This window comes from Schistocerca gregaria, chromosome 2, assembly GCF_023897955.1.
Source record: "Schistocerca gregaria isolate iqSchGreg1 chromosome 2, iqSchGreg1.2, whole genome shotgun sequence".
NCBI classification, from domain to species: Eukaryota; Metazoa; Arthropoda; class Insecta; order Orthoptera; family Acrididae; genus Schistocerca; species Schistocerca gregaria.
In genome coordinates this window covers 507,082,584-507,101,477 of record NC_064921.1, presented here as the reverse complement: position 1 = coordinate 507,101,477, position 18,894 = coordinate 507,082,584, and the positions used below count along the sequence as shown (strand labels likewise).

The 18,894-nt window shown below is 39.1% G+C and overlaps 1 protein-coding gene across 3 annotated transcripts in view; it reads left to right on the top strand.

Annotated features, from left to right (window-relative positions):
• LOC126328921 (serine-protein kinase ATM) overlaps positions 1–18,894 on the top strand; it is a 458,551-nt gene that overhangs the window by 158,331 nt on the left and 281,326 nt on the right. For all 3 annotated transcript variants that reach the window (XM_049996079.1, XM_049996081.1, XM_049996080.1), the window contains exons 17-20: positions 2,500–2,600; positions 5,877–6,021; positions 8,038–8,189; positions 18,443–18,700. In XM_049996079.1, coding sequence (XP_049852036.1) covers positions 2,500–2,600; positions 5,877–6,021; positions 8,038–8,189; positions 18,443–18,700 — 656 coding nt within the window. The remainder of the gene's footprint in view (positions 1–2,499; positions 2,601–5,876; positions 6,022–8,037; positions 8,190–18,442; positions 18,701–18,894) is intronic.

Sequence of the window (18,894 nt, the reverse complement as noted above, 5' to 3'; positions counted from 1 at the left end):
TGATCAGGAACTATAAGCCACCTCCCATCCTCTCCTTTGCTGTAATAACAAAGGGAAAGCTGTCAAGAGCACTTGACATTTCTGGGCATTAACCCATACAAGTACTGGCCACACCTGAAACACTAACTTCCTTGCTCTGATGAGGACTGGTGTATTAAACAAGACAAAGCCATTGGCTGTGAAGTACTTTTATGTGTATAGAAACTGCTAACTGTGCACATATGGGTATGATGTATTTATTGTTGAAAGTGGCGTGCTGAGGTCATTCAGTTATCCGTTATGTCACTGTGAAGTCACATCTCCTTGACAGTAAACTCTGTAATGTTAATTTTTCCCCTTTTTTGGTAAATTTTGGTTTCTTACAAGGGTGATATATCAAATGTAATTATTATTCTAGCTCCATAGTGTCACAATAATGTATTGAGGAAATGTTTCGCTCAAACAGTTTTCTAGAAAATGGGTCATTCAGCCCCAAAAAAACTTGGTCTGGAAGTAGCAGTTAAAAAAAAATAATAAAAAATATAATTATAATTCCCCAATACAAATGAAATGACCAAACATTGTAGTCCTATTATCTTTTGTGCTGCTCAAATTCAATCATCTTCTTCTCATGGGTTATATTTAATTACTTTGTAGCTCTGTTATTTACTATTCACTTTTCTACAGGTCCTCAAGAAGTGTTAATGTATTCTTACCAACTTTTACTACTAGTTCCTGCAGGACTTTCATTTATTTCCATCATTAAATGTGATGCCACCATCAGCTACTCTAAAGCTGAGACTTTTGTATCAAACAAATATGTTTTCATAAGCTGTGACCAAATAACATGTTCAATGTACGTTTTACAACAGCTCTGAATTTGCCAAATTACCTCCAAAGCAGCATCGACAAAGTGTTTTGTTGGAGAGTAAGTGTGTTGCCCATAGAACTCCTCTCATTCTTTCCAGATTATTTTTGTTGTTTCGCATAGCTTGGTCATAGTTCTGTTAGAATGAACTTTTTTCCATTATGGAAAAGCAAGTACATATTATTAAATTTGATAGATAAAAAATTTACTCACCAAGTGATGGCAGAACACATACATAAAAGATGCTTGTGATTGGCAAGCTTTCGGAGCCAGTGGCTCCTTTTACAGGCAGAAGAGTTGAAGAGGAAGGAAGAAGGGTGAAGGAAAAGGACTGGAGAGGTCTAGTAAAAGGGACAGATTTTGGGGAAGTCACCCAGAACCACAGGTCAGGGGAGATTTACCGTATGGCATGAGAAGGAGAGATTGTTAGGGATTGCATTGGATGAGATTTGAAAACCTGCGAGCTTAAAGGTTGAAGACAGGGTAATATGAAAGACAGAGATTATTACCAAAACAATCGGTTTTATCAATAATTGTTTTCATTTTCAGGTAAGTATTATGCATTATACAATGTTGTTATGAAATGACAGAACATTGAAAATAACAATTGTTCACTCAGAACTCACCAAACGAAGATCAAAAGAAAAGCCCTGCTAAACAACAGCCTTGTAAATTTTGTGGTACTTAAGATAAATAACTTTGGTCCAGTAAATTTCTCTTTCCACTTCAAAACAACCCTTTGCGGCATGAAACTTACTGGCATATTAAAACTGTGTGCCCGACCGAGACTCGAACTCGAGACCTTTGCCTTTCGCGGGCAAGTGCTCTACCATCTGAGCTACCAAAGCACGACCCACACCCGGTCCTCACAGCTTTTCTCCTACCTTCCAGACTTTACAGAAGCTCTCCTGCGAACCTTGCAGAACTAGCACTCCTGAAAGAAAGGATACTGCAGAGACATGGCTTAGCCACAGCCTGGGGGATGTTTCCAGAATGAGATACTGGCAAAAGTAAAGCTGTGAGGACGGGGCGTGAGTCGTGCTTGGGTAGCTCAGATGGTAGAGCACTTGCCCGCGAAAGGCAAAGGTCCACAGTTCGAGTCTCGGTCGGGCACACAGTTTTAATCTGCCAGGAAATTTCATATCAGCGCACAGTCCGCTACAGAGTGAAAATCTCATTCTGAACCCTTTGCGGCATATTCATTAAAAAAAATTAAGTAACACACTGCTGATTTACCAAAGCTAATGAAAGATACGTCATAGAGCATATTCTGAATTTTAATTTGACACCAAAAACAAAAGAAAGAAATCAAGTTTTTACACTCTTGTAAAGTGAATTAGTGTTTTTTGTGACACATTGAGAATCTGCATATTACGTTATGAGATCTGATTGGAGGAACCACATAAAATGTCGATTAATGAGTAATTTTGATCGACTTTTGAATTGGGCTAATGTGCCACTTACCATTCATGCTCTGTCGTGTGGTTGTCTGTTACCTTTTTTCTATGTTGTAGTATGATGATTATTGTTAACATGCTCTCTCTCTTTTCCACATTTTGTCATTTGTGTTTGATATTTTCTGTCTGTGTATGTGTGTTTCTTCCTAATTTTCTTTCCACTTTACTGAGAAATTATGTGACTGCATTTTACAGGTGGAACGATTCTCTCAGAGTGTCAAGATAATTGTCTTTCAAAACTGCTCAGTTTATTCGTATCAGGTATTGGTGTAAATACTGCTGCCACATTTTACATGGTGAGTTTCATTAGTTAAGAGTTGATTTTATCATGACCGGTACACTACCAGTTACTAAAGCTCGACCATTATGTCTTCCACTGAATCAAAGTGTGTAGTGGGAATCTACTTGAAACCTAACTGCAGCAAAGGAATGAAAGTATGTCTTTCTATAAAACAAGTTTTAGCACATTCGTCACTGTCTGTGCCAGTTATATGGCAGAATTGTTCTTATGATTGTGAACTCTTAACACATTGGTATAAATTAGCTTGAAGTTTAGGAAGAGATGAGAACTTTATTTTCTATTGAAGCTGTAAAAAATTGTATTATTGTGTACTGCCATAAATGGAAATTATGTAGAGCAGTAGCTTATATTTATCATCTGTCAGATAACTAGTACAGATTTTGGTAATTACTGGTTGCAGTTTGTGTTACGTTCCATGTTCATGTCTAAGTAGAAAAATAAAAATTAAAATAGCATTGGAATCCATATTAAAACTCCATTTGTGGTAGGAATTATGATCTGGTGTATATGTGCTTTTATAAGTTTCAGTGTAGATTTAAATGCTGTCTTAATTTTATTGTTGCGTACACAGTACGGCGACTTGTCTGAAAAACAGGGAATTCTCAGTGAAATTTAATGTACTGGGAAAGTCAGTCAGTTCTGAAAGATTTGATGATCTGACACTGATGGTGATTGAAATGTTCCTTGGTGGAAAGAAACGTGCAGAATCATTTTGTTACAAATCACACCTAGATTCTATCTATCTTGGGGAAAAAAAGCAAATGCATAGTTGTGTATAGAAAGTTGAAGTAGTGCACTGAAATGTTTTAATCCCCATTGCATCCCCCTCCTTCCCCTCTCTTGGTGTTCTGATTTATATCGACCTGGCTATCCATCTGGTTCCCTTTACTGCTTGCAATTTTGTTCCTTCTGCCTGTTCTTTCATCCTTTTTGGTGCTTAGGTCTTCGCTTGAGGTTTGATCTCCACTTCTATATTTTCTGTTTTTAGTGTGAACCAGCTAGGGAAGAACTCCCTCTCTAGCATCTAGGCTGTGGATTACTCTCCCCCCTTCCTTCCCCTTTACCTTCCCCGCTTGTAGCCTCCTTTCATCCTGTTAGATCACCGACACGTGTGGCCAGCTAGTGTGATGGGGCTATTACGTACCCATATGGCTGAACCCTTTGACAACACAGGAATCACACTTATGGCACCTGAGCTGTTCCCTCCCCATGTATGCCAAGGAGTGGGTGCTTGCCTTCTTGGAGCATTGGAACTCCCGGCAATGGGCACCGTGCCAGACGGCTGCATGGCACCCATGGGGAGAGCCCCTGGTTGGAGTGGGTGGTATCAGGGCAAATGCTTGGTGCATGAAGCATATCAAATCGCAAAAATCTGGCTGTTCTCAAATGGCTGTCTCTTCAGATGGTGAGGAATCATTGAATGAATGCTGCTTCATATGACGCGGCAACCTTCCCTTCCCTAGCTACACCCTGGGAGGAGGGCCAGGCTTGCCGTCTTAGGATAAAACACTTTCCTCTTTACCTGTCTGTACTAGGACAGATGGGGACACATTCACCACCACAAAGCCATTGTTTTTTGTGCAGAATATTGAGGACAAGTTTGGTGATGTGGAGTCTCTTACTTAATAAGATGTGGTCAGGCTCTCTCTTGATCAAAGTGTCTTCTGCCAACCAGTGCATAGCTCTTCATCCCTGTGATTGTCTTGGTAATGTCCCTGTGTCTGTTACTCCTCATCAGTCTCTGAATATAGTCCAGGGAGTGATTTTTCAGAGGGACCTCATTCTGCAAACTGATGAGGAACTCTGGGCTAATCTGGAGTGACCCGGCATTCATTTTGTTTGATGTGTACAGAAGGGTTGCAAAGACAATTGCACCAATACTGGCACCTTCATTCTGGCTTTCGAGGAGGATATACTCCTCCCAGTGAGGGTCAAGATTAGGTGCGATGTGTAGCTGTACGTCCCACCACCCACGAGGTACTTTCAATGCTTGTTTTTAGAGCATATGTCTTCCCCCTGTATGGCGGACCCTGTGTGTGGTGACCGGACACCCCCACCCCTACCCAAGAAAGCCCCTGTGTTCTGCCACCTGTGTATGCCAATTGTCATGACCGCCACTCCCCTCACTCGCCAGACTGCCCGGCTTACAAGAAAGAAAAGAAGATCCAAGACTACAAGTGCCTGTATCGTCTATCTTAGGCTGAGACTCACCTAAAGTAGGAGAGACTCATCCAGTGTCACTGTCTTTAACTTTTGCCTCTGTTACATAGTTTTCTCCTTTTACCTCTTCCTAATCCCAGCCCTGTCCCCTCTCTCCCCCCCCCCCCCCCCCCCCCCCTGCCCTGCAGTAGCCACGACCTCCTGTCTGGGAGCCGCTCCCTCTCCCTGGTCGAAGAAGTGCTTCCCTTCTTGAGCACCTGCCACCTGCCAGTGATCGGGCTCCCTCCCAGGCGCCTTCTCCCCAGTGTCTCCTAGGCTGGAAGACTCCTGCCACCACTTGGCCATGAGACTCACCATCTGTGCGCCCCAAGGTCTCCCACACTATTTTGGTTCCAGATCTTCCAGATGCCTGTACTCCCTCTGTGCCCTGCAAAACTTTAAGGCATTGATCAATGTGTTGTCATTTCAGTGAATCCATCTGAAAGAGGGGGAGAAGAAACGTAAGTCCCTAGACAGGTCACCCCGGTGCCACCAGAGATGGCCATCTTTCCCCTCGCAACCTGAGTCTGAGTGTTAATAAACATTTCTAATTTCCTACCTGTTAATATTTCAAGACATAAAAGGTTTTTATGTACCATATTTATTTAAAAAATCTATGGCCTATGTCTGTCTGAATGTTTATCACAGTTTATGTAAAAATTTGAAGTAAATTAGCCAAGAACTTTTCATGATTTTTGGTAACAATGTTAACCTTCAGTTTCTCTTTATATAGTAGTATAGATAATTACAGCATAAAGTGAATAAAGGAGGCTCGGTGTGGTATAATATTTGAGTAAATGGGTATGATTGTATAAAGTGTGTAGACAAGACAGGTATTTCATGTAAAAAAGTATCAATGTAATGTGATGTTTGCCTGGATGATACATGTTTTATAGATAATAGGCTCAGTTTACTATTTAAAAATGGGTAATTCGTCTCTGTTGTATCGTTTGTGTATTAAGTAAATGTGATTGCGATTTTCAGTTGGTCTATTGACTTACTTATACATGTAGAAATGTATAGTTATTAAGCACCAAAGTGAATTGTTTACAGTATGTACAAATGATTTCAGGCTGTTGTAATCATGCAGAAAGTTCTGGAGATGGATTCAGTGAGGCGACAACACATTGATCAATGCCTTAAAGTTTTGCAGGGCATGTGCAGAAGCTTTCATCTTGATTATGAAGCCGCAGCCTTCATAATGAAACTATTACAAGGTATGGTATGTAAAATTAACTAAAACTGTATGATTATGAATGAAAATATTTTTTGTAGTTTACTTTGTTTGAGTTGTATTTTGATAAAATCATTTTTTTTACCTCTTGCTTCCTGAGAATATATTTGCAGCTGACATGTTAAGGAAACAGATACGCTTACAAAAGGGGGGGAAGGATGAAAAACTGATGATAAAATGTGCAATTTTCATGTGTTACGCGCTTTTTCAATTTATTTATTCTTCTCGACGGAGTAATATTCTTAGATTATTGTATTCTTACATTAGCAAAATCTTTTAAAACTGTCCAGTAACAATATTAAGTGTAACATGCCTTCCCTAGGCCAAATAGTTTTTATCAGATAAAACATCATCCAGTTCTGTACAACTACCATAAAAGTAAAGGAACAAAATGCCAGTGCAGTAAACCTGAACCAAAACATTTTTTGGTTTTTCCAAGAATCTTACTCTACTGCCATGGATCCATGTGAATTCCCAATCCTTAAAATGATCCTTTCACGAAAATCATCACATCATATCTACAATGAGGTGACAAAAGTGATGGGATAGTGCTTTACGTGTATTCAGATGGCAGTAGTAAGGGGTACACAAGGTAGAAAGGGCATTGCATTGGCGGAGCTGCCATTTGTACTGAGGTGATGGATCATCCCATTTCGGAAATCATTAGGGAATTCAAAATTCTGAGATCCGCAGTGTCAAGAGTATGCTGAGAATACCAAATTTCATTCATTACCTCTCACCAAAGACTACGCAATGGCTGACGGCTTTCAGTTAAAGACTGAGAGGAGCAATATTTGCGTAGAATTGTCAGTGCTAACAGAGAAGCAACAGTGTGTGAAATAACCCCAGAAGTCAATGTGGGATGTAAAACAAATTTATCCATTAGGGCAGTGTGGTTGAATTTGGTGTTAATGGGCTATGGGAGCTGACAACCAATGTGAGTGCCTTTGTTAACAGCACAACATTGTGTGCAGTGCCTCTCCTAGGCTCATGATTATATCAGTTGGACCCTAGATGACTAGAAAACTGTGGCCTGTTCATGAGTCCCAATTTCAGTTGGTCAGAGCTGATGATAGAGTTCAAACATGGCACAGACCCAACAAAGCTATGGATCCAGATTGACAACAAGGCACTGTGCAAGCTGGTTGTTTCTCAATGATGGTGTGGACTGTGTTTACACAGAATGGACTGGGTCCTCTGGTGCAACTGAACACATTCTAGACCATTTGCAGCCATTCATGGATGTCATGTTCTCAAATGTCATGTCACTGGTCCGCAGTTGTTCGCAAATTGTTTGAAGAACGTGCTGGACAATTCAAGGTCAGTTCATGTACGAAATCCTGCACCAGCAACACTTTCACACTTATGGACAGCTACAGAGGCAGTTTGGCTAATTATTTTGGCAGGGAACCTCCAATGACTTGTTGGGTACATGCCACTTCAAAGAATTATGCAGTTCTCTTAATTAATTTTTAGTGTATTAGTATGGCTGTATTTGTATTAACTTGAAAAAAGTATGTGTGTAGAACTAAAACCTATTGGCGTAAAGATGAACCTGAAAATTATGAAAAAAGTTGTGTAAGCCACAAGTAGTTATTCATATAACAACAACAGTTCAAAAGGTAAGTATATTGTTATTGAAGCTTATGTTCTCTCTTTGTGTTCAACAGCAGTACCAAGAGATAGTGGTTTTCTTGTAAACAGAAAATTGGATTACCAAATTAGGACTTAGCAAAGAGACAGCTACTGCACAAATAATGTAAATTTTATTAGTAGTAGACCCTCACATAAGCAGTCATATTTTTTTATTGTAATTTTTTGAGAAGTAGCGGTTTGAATTGCATTCTGTATTCTTTGAGATGATAAACACTACATTTGAGTGGAAGGCGGCAGGAGAAAGTAGTGTTTTCTGTATGAATGAGTGGTGAATGGATTTTTCAGGTTTTTGCAGTAGGTTTTCAATATGATATTGAAAAATGTGAACTTATTTACTTTCCAGGATTGCTCAGATTTGTACAAGACATTGGAGAATCAAGAGATAAAGAAAACACTGTGGCACTTTTGAGAGGACTACAGCATGTAGTGTGTAAGAAGCAGTATGGTGCAAAAGTTGTGGCTCAATACATACGTTGCTTAGGAGAACTAGCAAAGGTAATGTTGGCACTCATTTACACTGTAAGACTATTGCTCAGCATGAAAATATGTAGTCATTGATAAAAAGTGTTGCAGGTGGGTTGTTGAATATGATGATAAGAAACGTAAACATTAGATATCATTAGGGTTAGTTTACATGGAGAGTGACATAACTTCTGGGTGTCAAGCCATTCAAACAGGTGTAACATCATCACAAAAATCAACACGTTGAAAGTATTTTTACACTGTCCTCTTTGTCAGACCTCCAGAAGAGTTAGGCCACTGAATATCTCTCATATTCTGTTGATGCCTATGCAGCTATTATGCTGCCTAGGGCATTGAAGGTCTGGCATCCACTCTAATCCAAATTGAATGCTTCACTACAGCCTGTAGCTTGATCGTTTTTACCCTCAGGGTGGCCTTTCTGTAATTAAATGTCTTAGGTTTGGAATTGCACAATTAAAAATCTTAAATTTCCACATTTTTAATGAGATCTGAAATTTAATTACACCAGAAGGTCTATGCTTTTGTTCTGAGAAGTTTGATATGTTTCACTCAGTTGTTAGTTGTGTATTTCACTTGCAATTAATGCAAACACAGTTAGCGAGATTGTACAATTAATAGTGCCTAAAATTTGTTAAACACAGATGAATTATTACAGAAAATTAACTCCCTTTCTTTCCTTATTCTCATAAATTTCAGTTATGACCAATTTTAAGTATTAATATATTAATTAGTGTAAAATAGCCAAATACCTCTTATAAAGTAAGTATTATAATCTTGGTGTTTGGTAAGAAAGACTATTTCCTAGCACATACTGCATTGTGTGTATCAGTCTTGTTTGGTTTTGCTTATAACTACCTTTCACTAGTGAAATATGAGATTACTTAGCAAAGTGGCTACTTCATTCGTGTCTTGGAGTGGGGTTGTTGAAGTTGGCTAGTCAACTCACCAAGTGGCAGGAGGAGAACACACGTATAAAGGTATTTAAATTTACAAGCTTTCGGAGCCAGTCTTCTCATCCCATCTGGTAAGTCTCCCCTGATCTGAGCTTCTGTCATCTTCTCCGAACTCTCCCCATTTTCTAAACCTCACCAGTGCGTTACCTTCACCTCTCTCCCCTCTCATTCAACCCTTCTGCCAGAAGGAGCCACTGACTCCAAAAGATTGCAGATTTAAATACCTTGTATTGTGTGTTCTCCTGCCACCACTATTTATCCAGTTTCATAATATTTTCAAAAATTTATTATTTTCGTTCATTTGTGTTGGAGATAGAAATAGGATATTGAACTGTTCAGTGCTTAATACTCCTTAAAATGTTATATCGTGCTGCCCTGCATCTCTTATGGTTGCTTTTTCATACATCCATACGTAAACGTTTTGTGTACTTTAAATCCCATCACGAGAGAGTTCCTTCCGGGATGTGGAATGGGGTGTAAGTTATTCGTTAACTGAACTTATTCTGATATCACAAAGTACTGATGACATCATGTTATTAATGTTCATGTAAGACAGGAGCACATGTAACCCGGTTTGGCACACTTAGTGCCACTCACGTAGGGCTGGCACCAGGTACAGATCAGTGACATGCCACAATATGCCCATATTAAATGTCCATTATGAAAGTAATGTAACTTAGTGCATTACATGGAGCAATAATGAATTTTATGAATGCGTGGTGTCTGTTATTTTGGACACGTCTGAAAGAACAGACAGCACCTGGAATCCACAGCTTTTATAAATATTATGTAATCAGAGGAGGAGGAGGAAGGAGAAAGGGAAGGAACTACTGATGTCAGCTGCATGGATGGTACTGCCATTAGGGGACATTGGTGGCAGTGGGGGTCGGCTGGGTGGCTTGCTAAGGTAGTCCACGCAATTGCTATAAACACTGTGTCTGGAATGCACAGTGGTTCATGCAACTGCTTAGTAAGCAGGAGATCCTGGGTTCAAATCCCGGTCCAGTACACATTTTCACTCATTGCAACTGATTCTGCATAAAGTTCTGAAGCAGCTGATATCAGTATTTTTCTTTTCTTTCTCCCCGCTCCATCTTCAGTTACATAATAATAACGAATTTTCTAGTAGGAACTCTTGATTGATAAAGTTAGATACTACATCTGTATGCTTTTGTTTTTGGTTCCCAGTTCGAATTCGTCATTTCTTATAACATCATTTGCATCCTCAAATATTTAATTAAGGCAGCAATATGCATACTCGCCGAGAAACATTATTCCATATTTATGTCATTATCTGAAAACTCGCATTTCATTTACACAACTTTTTTGTTGTTGTTGTTGTTGTTGTCTTCAGTCCTGAGACTGGTTTGATGCAGCTCTCCATGCTACTCTATCCTGTGCAAGCTGCTTCATCTCCCAGTACCTACTGCAACCTACATCCTTCTGAATCTGCTTAGTGTACTCATCTCTCGGTTTCCCTCTACGATTTTTACCCTCCACGCTGCCCTCCAATACTAAATTTGTGATCCCTTGATGCCTCAAAACATGTCCTACCAACCGATCCCTTCTTCTAGTCAAGTTGTGCCACAAACTTCTCTTCTCCCCAATCCTATTCAATACCTCCTCATTAGTTACGTGATCTATCCACCTTATCTTCAGTATTCTTCTGTAGCACCACATTTCGAAAGCTTCTATTCTCTTCTTGTCCAAACTATTTATCGTCCATGTTTCACTTCCATACATGGCTACACTCCAAACAAATACTTTCAGAAACGACTTCCTGATACATAAATCTATATTCGATGTTAACAAATTTCTCTTCTTCAGAAACGCTTTCCTTGCCATTGCCAGTCTACATTTTATATCCTCTCTACTTCGACCATCATCAGTTATTTTACTTCCTAAATAGCAAAACTCCTTTACTACTTGAAGTGTCTCATTTCCTAATCTAATTCCCTCAGCATCACCCGATTTAATTTGACTACATTCCATTATCCTCGTTTTGCTTTTGTTGATGTTCATCTTATATCCTCCTTTCAAGACACTGTCCATTCCGTTCAACTGCTCTTCCAAGTCCTTTGCCGTCTCTGACAGAATTACAATGTCATCGGCGAACCTCAAAGTTTTTACTTCGTCTCCATGAATTTTAATACCTACTCCAAATTTTTCTTTTGTTTCCTTTACTGCTTGCTCAATATACAGATTGAATAACATCGGGGAGAGGCTACAACCCTGTCTCACTCCTTTCCCAACCACTGCTTCCCTTTCATGCCCCTCGACTCTTATGACTGCCATCTGGTTTCTGTACAAATTGTAAATAGCCTTTCGCTCCCTGTATTTTACCCCTACCACCTTTAGAATTTGAAAGAGAGTATTCCAGTCAACATTGTCAAAAGCTTTCTCTAAGTCTACAAATGCTAGAAACGTAGGTTTGCCTTTTCTTAATCTTTCTTCTAAGATAAGTCGTAAAGTCAGTATTGCCTCACGTGTTCCAACATTTCGACGGAATCCAAACTGATCCTCCCCGAGGTCCACATCTACCAGTTTTTCCATTCGTCTGTAAAGAATTCGCGTTAGTATTTTGCAGCTGTGACTTATTAAACTGATAGTTCGGTAATTTTCACATCTGTCAGCACCTGCTTTCTTTGGGATTGGAATTATTATATTCTTCTTGAAGTCTGAGGGTATTTCGCCTGTCTCATACATCTTGCTCACCAGCTGGTAGAGTTTTGTCATGACTGGCTCTCCCATGGCTGTCAGTAGTTCTAATGGAATGTTGTCTACTCCGGGGGCCTTGTTTCGACTCGGGTCTTTCAGTGCTCTGTCAAACTCTTCACGCAGTATCGTATCTCCCATTTCGTCTTCATCTACATCCTCTTCCATTTCCATAATATTGTCCTCAAGTACATCACCCTTGTATAAACCTTCTATATACTCCTTCCACCTTTCTGCCTTCCCTTCTTTGCTTAGAACTGGGTTGCCATCTGAGCTCTTGATATTCATACACGTGGTTCTCTTCTCTCCAAAGGTCTCTTTAATTTTCCTGTAGGCAGTATCTATCTTACCCCTAGTGAGATAAGCTGCTACATCCTTACATTTGTCCTCTAGCCATCCCTGTTTAGCCATTTTGCACTTCCTGTCAATCTCATTTTTGAGACGTCTGTATTCCTTTTTGCCTGCTTCATTTACTGCATTTTTATATTTTCTCCTTTCATCAATTAAATTCAATATTTCTTCTGTTACCCAAGGATTTCTAGCAGCCCTCGTCTTTTTACCTACTTTATCCTCTGCTGCCTTCACTACTTCATCCCTCAGAGCTACCCATTCTTCTTCTACTGTATTTCTTTCCCCTATTCCTGTCAATTGTCCCCTTATCCTCTCCCTGAAACTCTGTACAACCTCTGGTTCTTTCAGTTTATCCAGGTCCCATCTCCTTAATTTCCCGCATTTTTGCAGTTTATTCAGTTTTAATCTACAGGTCATAACCAATAGATTGTGGTCCGAGTCCACATCTGCCCCTGGAAATGTCTTACAACTTAAAACCTGGTTCCTAAATCTCTGTCTTACCATTATATAATCTATTTGATACCTTTTAGTATCTCCAGGGTTCTTCCACGTATACAACCTTCTTTCATGATTCTTAAACCAAGTGTTAGCTATGATTAAGTTGTGCTCTGTGCAAAATTCTACTAGGCGGCTTCCTCTTTCATTTCTTAGCCCCAATCCATATTCACCTACTATGTTTCCTTCTCTCCCTTTTCCTACACTCGAATTCCAGTCACCCATTACTATTAAATTTTCGTCTCCCTTCACTATCTGAACAATTTCTTTTATTTCATCGTACATTTCTTCAATTTCTTCATCATCTGCAGAGCAAGTTGGCATATAAACTTGTACTACTGTAGTAGGTGTGGGCTTCGTATCTATCTTGGCCACAATAATGCGTTCACTATGCTGTTTGTAGTGGCTTACCCGCATTCCTATTTTCCTATTCATTATTAAACCTACTCCTGCATTACCCCTATTTGATTTTGTGTTTATAACCCTGTAGTCACCTGACCAGAAGTCTTGTTCCTCCTGCCACCGAAGTTCACTAATTCCCACTATATCTAACTTTAACCTATCCATTTCCCTTTTTAAATTTTCTAACCTACCTGCCCGATTAAGGGATCTGACATTCCACGCTCCGATCCGTATAACGCCAGTTTTCTTCCTCCTGATAGCGACATCCTCCTGAGTAGTCCCCGCCCGGAGATCCGAATGGGGGACTATTTTACCTCTGGAATATTTTACCCAAGAGGATGCCATCATCATTTAATCATACAGTAAAGCTGCATGTCCTCGGGAAAAATTACGGCTGTAGTTTCCCCTTGCTTTCAGCCATTCGCAGTACCAGCACAGCAAGGCCGTTTTGGTTAATGTTGCAAGGCCAGATCAGTCAATCATCCAGACTGTTGCCCCTGCAACTACTGAAAAGGCTGCTGCCCCTCTTCAGGAACCACACGTTTGTCTGGCCTCTCAACAGATACCCCTCCGTTGTGGTTGTACCTACGGTACGGCCATCTGTATCGCTGAGGCACGCAAGCCTCCCCACCAACGGCAAGGTCCATGGTTCATGGGGGGGGGGGGGGGGGGGACTTTTTTGTTGTGTATCAGAAATGAATTCATGACAGCTTCATCAGGTGCTTGAAGCCAAAAAAATCGCAAAATTTACGATGGTATCTAGGCCACAAAATTTTAGTTGGGGAAAAAAAACTGAACTTGTGTCTTTGAAGATTGTGAACATTTGGTGTCCCATCTTCCGCTTAGCACATGTATCATATGCATAAACACAAAATACTTTGGAAACATTGTGTTTGCAACATAACTTCTCACTTTTTGCAGGGGTTACTGAGAATGGAAAATTCAATAGTTTGTTGGTATTGATTTGTTTCTGTTCAGATACAGCTATAGTTAGCAAACAGAACTGTTCCTGGTATACCAGTTTTATGTAAGTCCAGGATGCCACAGATTTGTGTGCTGGTAGATCCTTTATGAAAATAAACGGTGATAAATTTGTATGTAGCTTATACTATACTTAGTAAATCTAACTGACAAGAAATAACATTGTGTGTTGTAGGTAACAGAAAAGTCGTGTTAAAAATTCTCTGTGCATACACTAATTCTCTCTATGGATCACAGCTTTTGACAGTATCTACAGTTGTCTTTATCAGGAAAGCATCTGACTGTCATGGGCTGAAAGGGTTTGGGTGGTAAACACATAAGTTCTTGATATTGTTTGCTTCATAAAATCATGAATAATATGTATTCTTTTAATACCATTTTTTTTCAGATAACTTTAACTTACTTCAGTTAACAATGATTTGTTTTTACATTAACAATTTCAAACTAGTAACTTGAGTGGGTATTGTACTGCAACCAAACAAACATAACACATTATTGACATTGTAATCTTGAGTATTCATTGACGACTCTTGTAGTCTAGTATTCCGAGGTTCTCCTTTGCACTCCATGTCCATTCCGTTCAACTGTTCTTCCAAGTCCGTTGTTGTCTCTGTCAGAATTACAGTGTCATCAGCAGACCTCAAGGTTTTTATTTCTTGTCTGTGGATTTTAATTCCTACTCCAAATTTTTCTTTTGTTTCCTTTACTGCTTGTTCATTGTACAGGTTGGATAACTCTGGGGATAGGCTACAGCCCTGCCTCACTCTCTTCTCAATCATTGCTTCTCTTTCGAGCTCCTTGACTCTTGTAACTGCTCCCAGTGTTTTACTCCTGCTAACGAAAATAAAACATAAATTGGAAGGGGAATGTGCCATATACAACAACAAAACATAGTGTTCATACAAGTGTTTGCCAACAGCAAAATGTGGTTTTTATTAATCTTTTACGCTGAGACAGTCAATGTGTTTGAAACAGTGTTTAGTTCCACACTGTTGGCTAATTTCAACTGCTCACTGCATTTAAAGTGTACGTTTTCATCTTCTAGCACGTATGGCATTATGACATAGTAAAGAATCAAAAATGGGTTAATACAGTACTGGTACTCCAAGAAAATGTACATCCTGAAACCCACACTGAAAAGCTTAATATCAAGTCGAGGCCAACTTCATTGGGAATCTGGACATACGAATAAGCTCTTTAAGTATGCATTTTAAATGTGCCATTTTAGTACGGTTCACGAAATTCCGATGCTCTTGGAGTATCTTCTGATTTTTTTTCTTTTATGACAAAATGTAAGATCTTTAACGTTTTACATGTACGAACATATGGGCTTCCTGCGGCATAGCAGCTGCCAAAGCGCGGTGCGGACCGTTATCTGGCCATCCCTGATGACTACTTTAAACGAACCTATTTCTAACAGGTCGCGGGAAAATGTTGCGAATGGCGGTTTGAAGAACGTTACTTTCAAAGTAAATTTCCTTTTACGCAAGTTGAACTATGTGTGAGAATGTATGATGAATTTCATAAACCACAGAGCGTTTGATGATGAGCCATTTAGTAGAAGTATTCCGAGCCCAGAAGATCTGACATTCATGTCGTTATTATGAGCAAATTGATGTAGTGCTACGGGAACCTCTCTCTTCTTTGCAGTAGCTAATTTATTTGTGGATAACTTTGAGGACAAATCACTGGACTCGGCTAAAAATTTTACTGGCACATTTGTGTGATATATCTTAAAGTGTAACACGCGCAAAAAATATCAACATTATATGTGAAAGCTTAGCTTCTCTTGATGCTTATTAACCTTGGAGATCAATATTATATGTGAAAGCTTTGCTTTCCTTGTAGTAACACTATGTCTATTAATTTAAAGCATTAACTTTTCCTGTTTGTGTATCTGCGCTACTTATCAGTGATGTTGCTATTAGCTGAGTACATCACATGTCCTATGCTCTGAATATCTGCTGTCATCGGTAGGCGGGATCACGTGACAAGAGCTATGACTGGCTTACAAAAGCGCATCGCAATCTCAATTACAATGGTACGGAAAGTAACATGCGGTGTTTAGTGGAATTCGAATTTATACTTTCGTAATACCTAAATATGCAGCATACATGTTGCTGCACATCAAAAATCTTTCCATAAGGAGTTTTCTTCCCTAAGTTCCGTTTTCTAAAGTGCCGGGAAATTCTACGCCCATGTATAAAAATGTAACCATTCAAAGGATTGAGTGAAAATATATTGTCACTTAATTTCACAGAAGAAGTGTGTTTTCATCCAGGAAGAAGTGTATTTTTAACCGGGAAATCCGAGAAAAATCCGGGAATTTTTTTTCCTTGTCCACGTATACACCCTGTAATTACAGGGAGAGGGTTTAGAAGAACAGATCTGCCACAAAAGTTGTATGATTATATAGGTGAGAAATAACTACTTTTCAGTACTTACATTAGTTGAATTGTAAGCATTATAAGTTTGACTTTGCCTGTTATTGTGTAACTGAATTGTATTCTGTTTAACAAATACTGAATAAATCTTTGCCATGAGACTTTAATTTTCAGGTAAAATATACTAGGAATTTCGTCAGTCATACAAATTAAAAGAGAAATCCATACAAATATTAAAAAAAGGGGTGTGAAGTGAAAATGTTTTTAGATCTGCATTCTACCTGACAGGATTTCTTTATTTTTTCCCATAGTGTCCAGGTGCTTCCTGTCATGATGTGGCTGCACTGTAATAGCAGGCCAACTGCTTGTGACTATGGAGTTACAGACTATAGCTTAATGCGCATTGTCTTCTTCTCTTCTGCCTCCTCCTTCCTGGAACATTTCTTCTTATGCAGGTCACTCACAGAACGTCTGTCGAGCTTCTCTTTCCTCCCATAGTCTTATCATTCAGTCTCTCCTCTTACTGCAGTCCTCTTCGGTTCACTTCATCCTTCACCTGGTCTCTCCACCTTGTTCATGGTCTTCCAATTTGCCTTCGTATAGATTTTGTCCATTTCAAGGCTGTTCTTTGAAGACTTTTTTTCTCCCATATATTGCCAAACCATTTAAACCATTTCTCTTCATAGTTTCTTTTAGGGGATTAATCTGAAGGGTATTTCGTGTTCATTCCTTATCCTGTCCGTTCTTAAGTTGCCTTGGAAGCCTTGAAGAAAATGCATCTGTGATGCTTGTATTCTGCTCAGATCTTCTATGTCTAGGTGTGACTTTCTGATCCATAGGTGAAAATGGGAGATAAAGTGACTTTTATATGTTGATTTTTGGTTGGTAGGTATTTTCCTATTTCTAATTCTGTCTCATATGCAATAAGAAAATTTTGAACAGTTTTCAGTTCTCTCCAAAATTTGCCGGCTGGGGTGGCCGAGTGGTTCTAGGCGCTACTGTCTAGAACCGCGTGACCGCTACAGCCGCAGGTTCGAATCCTGCCTCGGGCATAGATGTGTGTGATGTCCTTAGGTTAGTTAGGTTTAAGTAGTTCTAAGTTCTAGGTGACCGATGACCTCAGAAGTTAAGTCCCATAGTGCTCAGAGCCATTTGAACCATTTCTCCAAAATTTCATCCTTGGTGTTTCTTTTCTTGGTTAATTTATTCCTTAGATGCCTGTCCTTCATTTTTTTCATTATTCCTGCTGTTTCTCATTACTTCACTTTTTGTTAATTAGTTAATCTCTGCTAGGTATTTAGTTGTTCTTCCAATTTCTGTTCATTTTCTTCCCAAATCATCACTTCGTTTGCATATGTTACAATTTTCAAATAACCTACTCTTGACCCCTGGTGAGCTTTCCTTATGATGTTGTCTGTGACTATATTAATTAACACTGGCGAGAGCACACTTAAAGCCCTCCATTTGTTCTAAACCATTCTGATCTTTTTGTATTATAACACAATTCAGGCATTTGTTGTACATGTTTCTGATTCTCAGTTACAATCATTTTGACAGTTCCAGAGTATTCAGACTTTGCCATAACTCTATGCTTCTGTGTCATAATCCTTTTTGATGTCTATGAATGCAGCTATGCTGTCTTTCCTAAATTTCCATTTATTTTCTACAAACTGTCTGGCTGCAAAAATGGCACCTATAGTTGGTATTCCTGGTGAAATCTATGTTGCTCTTATATTAAAATTTAGTGGGGGACCTGTTCATATCTGAAGAATGAAATAAATGTAACTGAGGTGATCAGAAATTTCTTACTACAGCACTGAGCTAATTGCTTTCAAGTTGGTGTATTCGATAATAAATTTATAAAACGTACAAAGTCCTATGTGAAGTACATTTTGAGTTTTCACTGTTTGGAAGTTTCCCATAATGTTAACATTTTGGACTTTGTTTTATGATGATACTTTTTAATCAATTATTTTGATCCTAGGTTGACAGTGATGCATCATGGTCATTGTGGAGGGTTGGAACAAAACTGCCTGGAAGCATTGTGAGGGATGAAACACCAATTGCTGAGGAAATTCTATTGTATGTACAGCATCCTTTCCATGAGCTCAGAATGATGGCAATAACATTCATACCAACCCTTTTTGGGTGCTTTGAAGAACAAAAAATTGAAAAACTACAGTGGCAGAGTAACATGTTTGAATCTTTGTGCAAGATTATCATGGAAGCTTTTGTTGTTGAGGTATGATTGTTCATTCAATTGCCCTATTCTCTTGAAGATTACAGCATACTTTTAACATGTTAATTATTTCAACTTTAATATTTGGAGGTCAACAGACACTTTTCGAATTTCCATCATTACATGAAGAGAGTGAAACTCGCTATTCCTGTTCTTCAAAGGCACATTATTTAGGCAGAATGTATTCCTACTTGTTC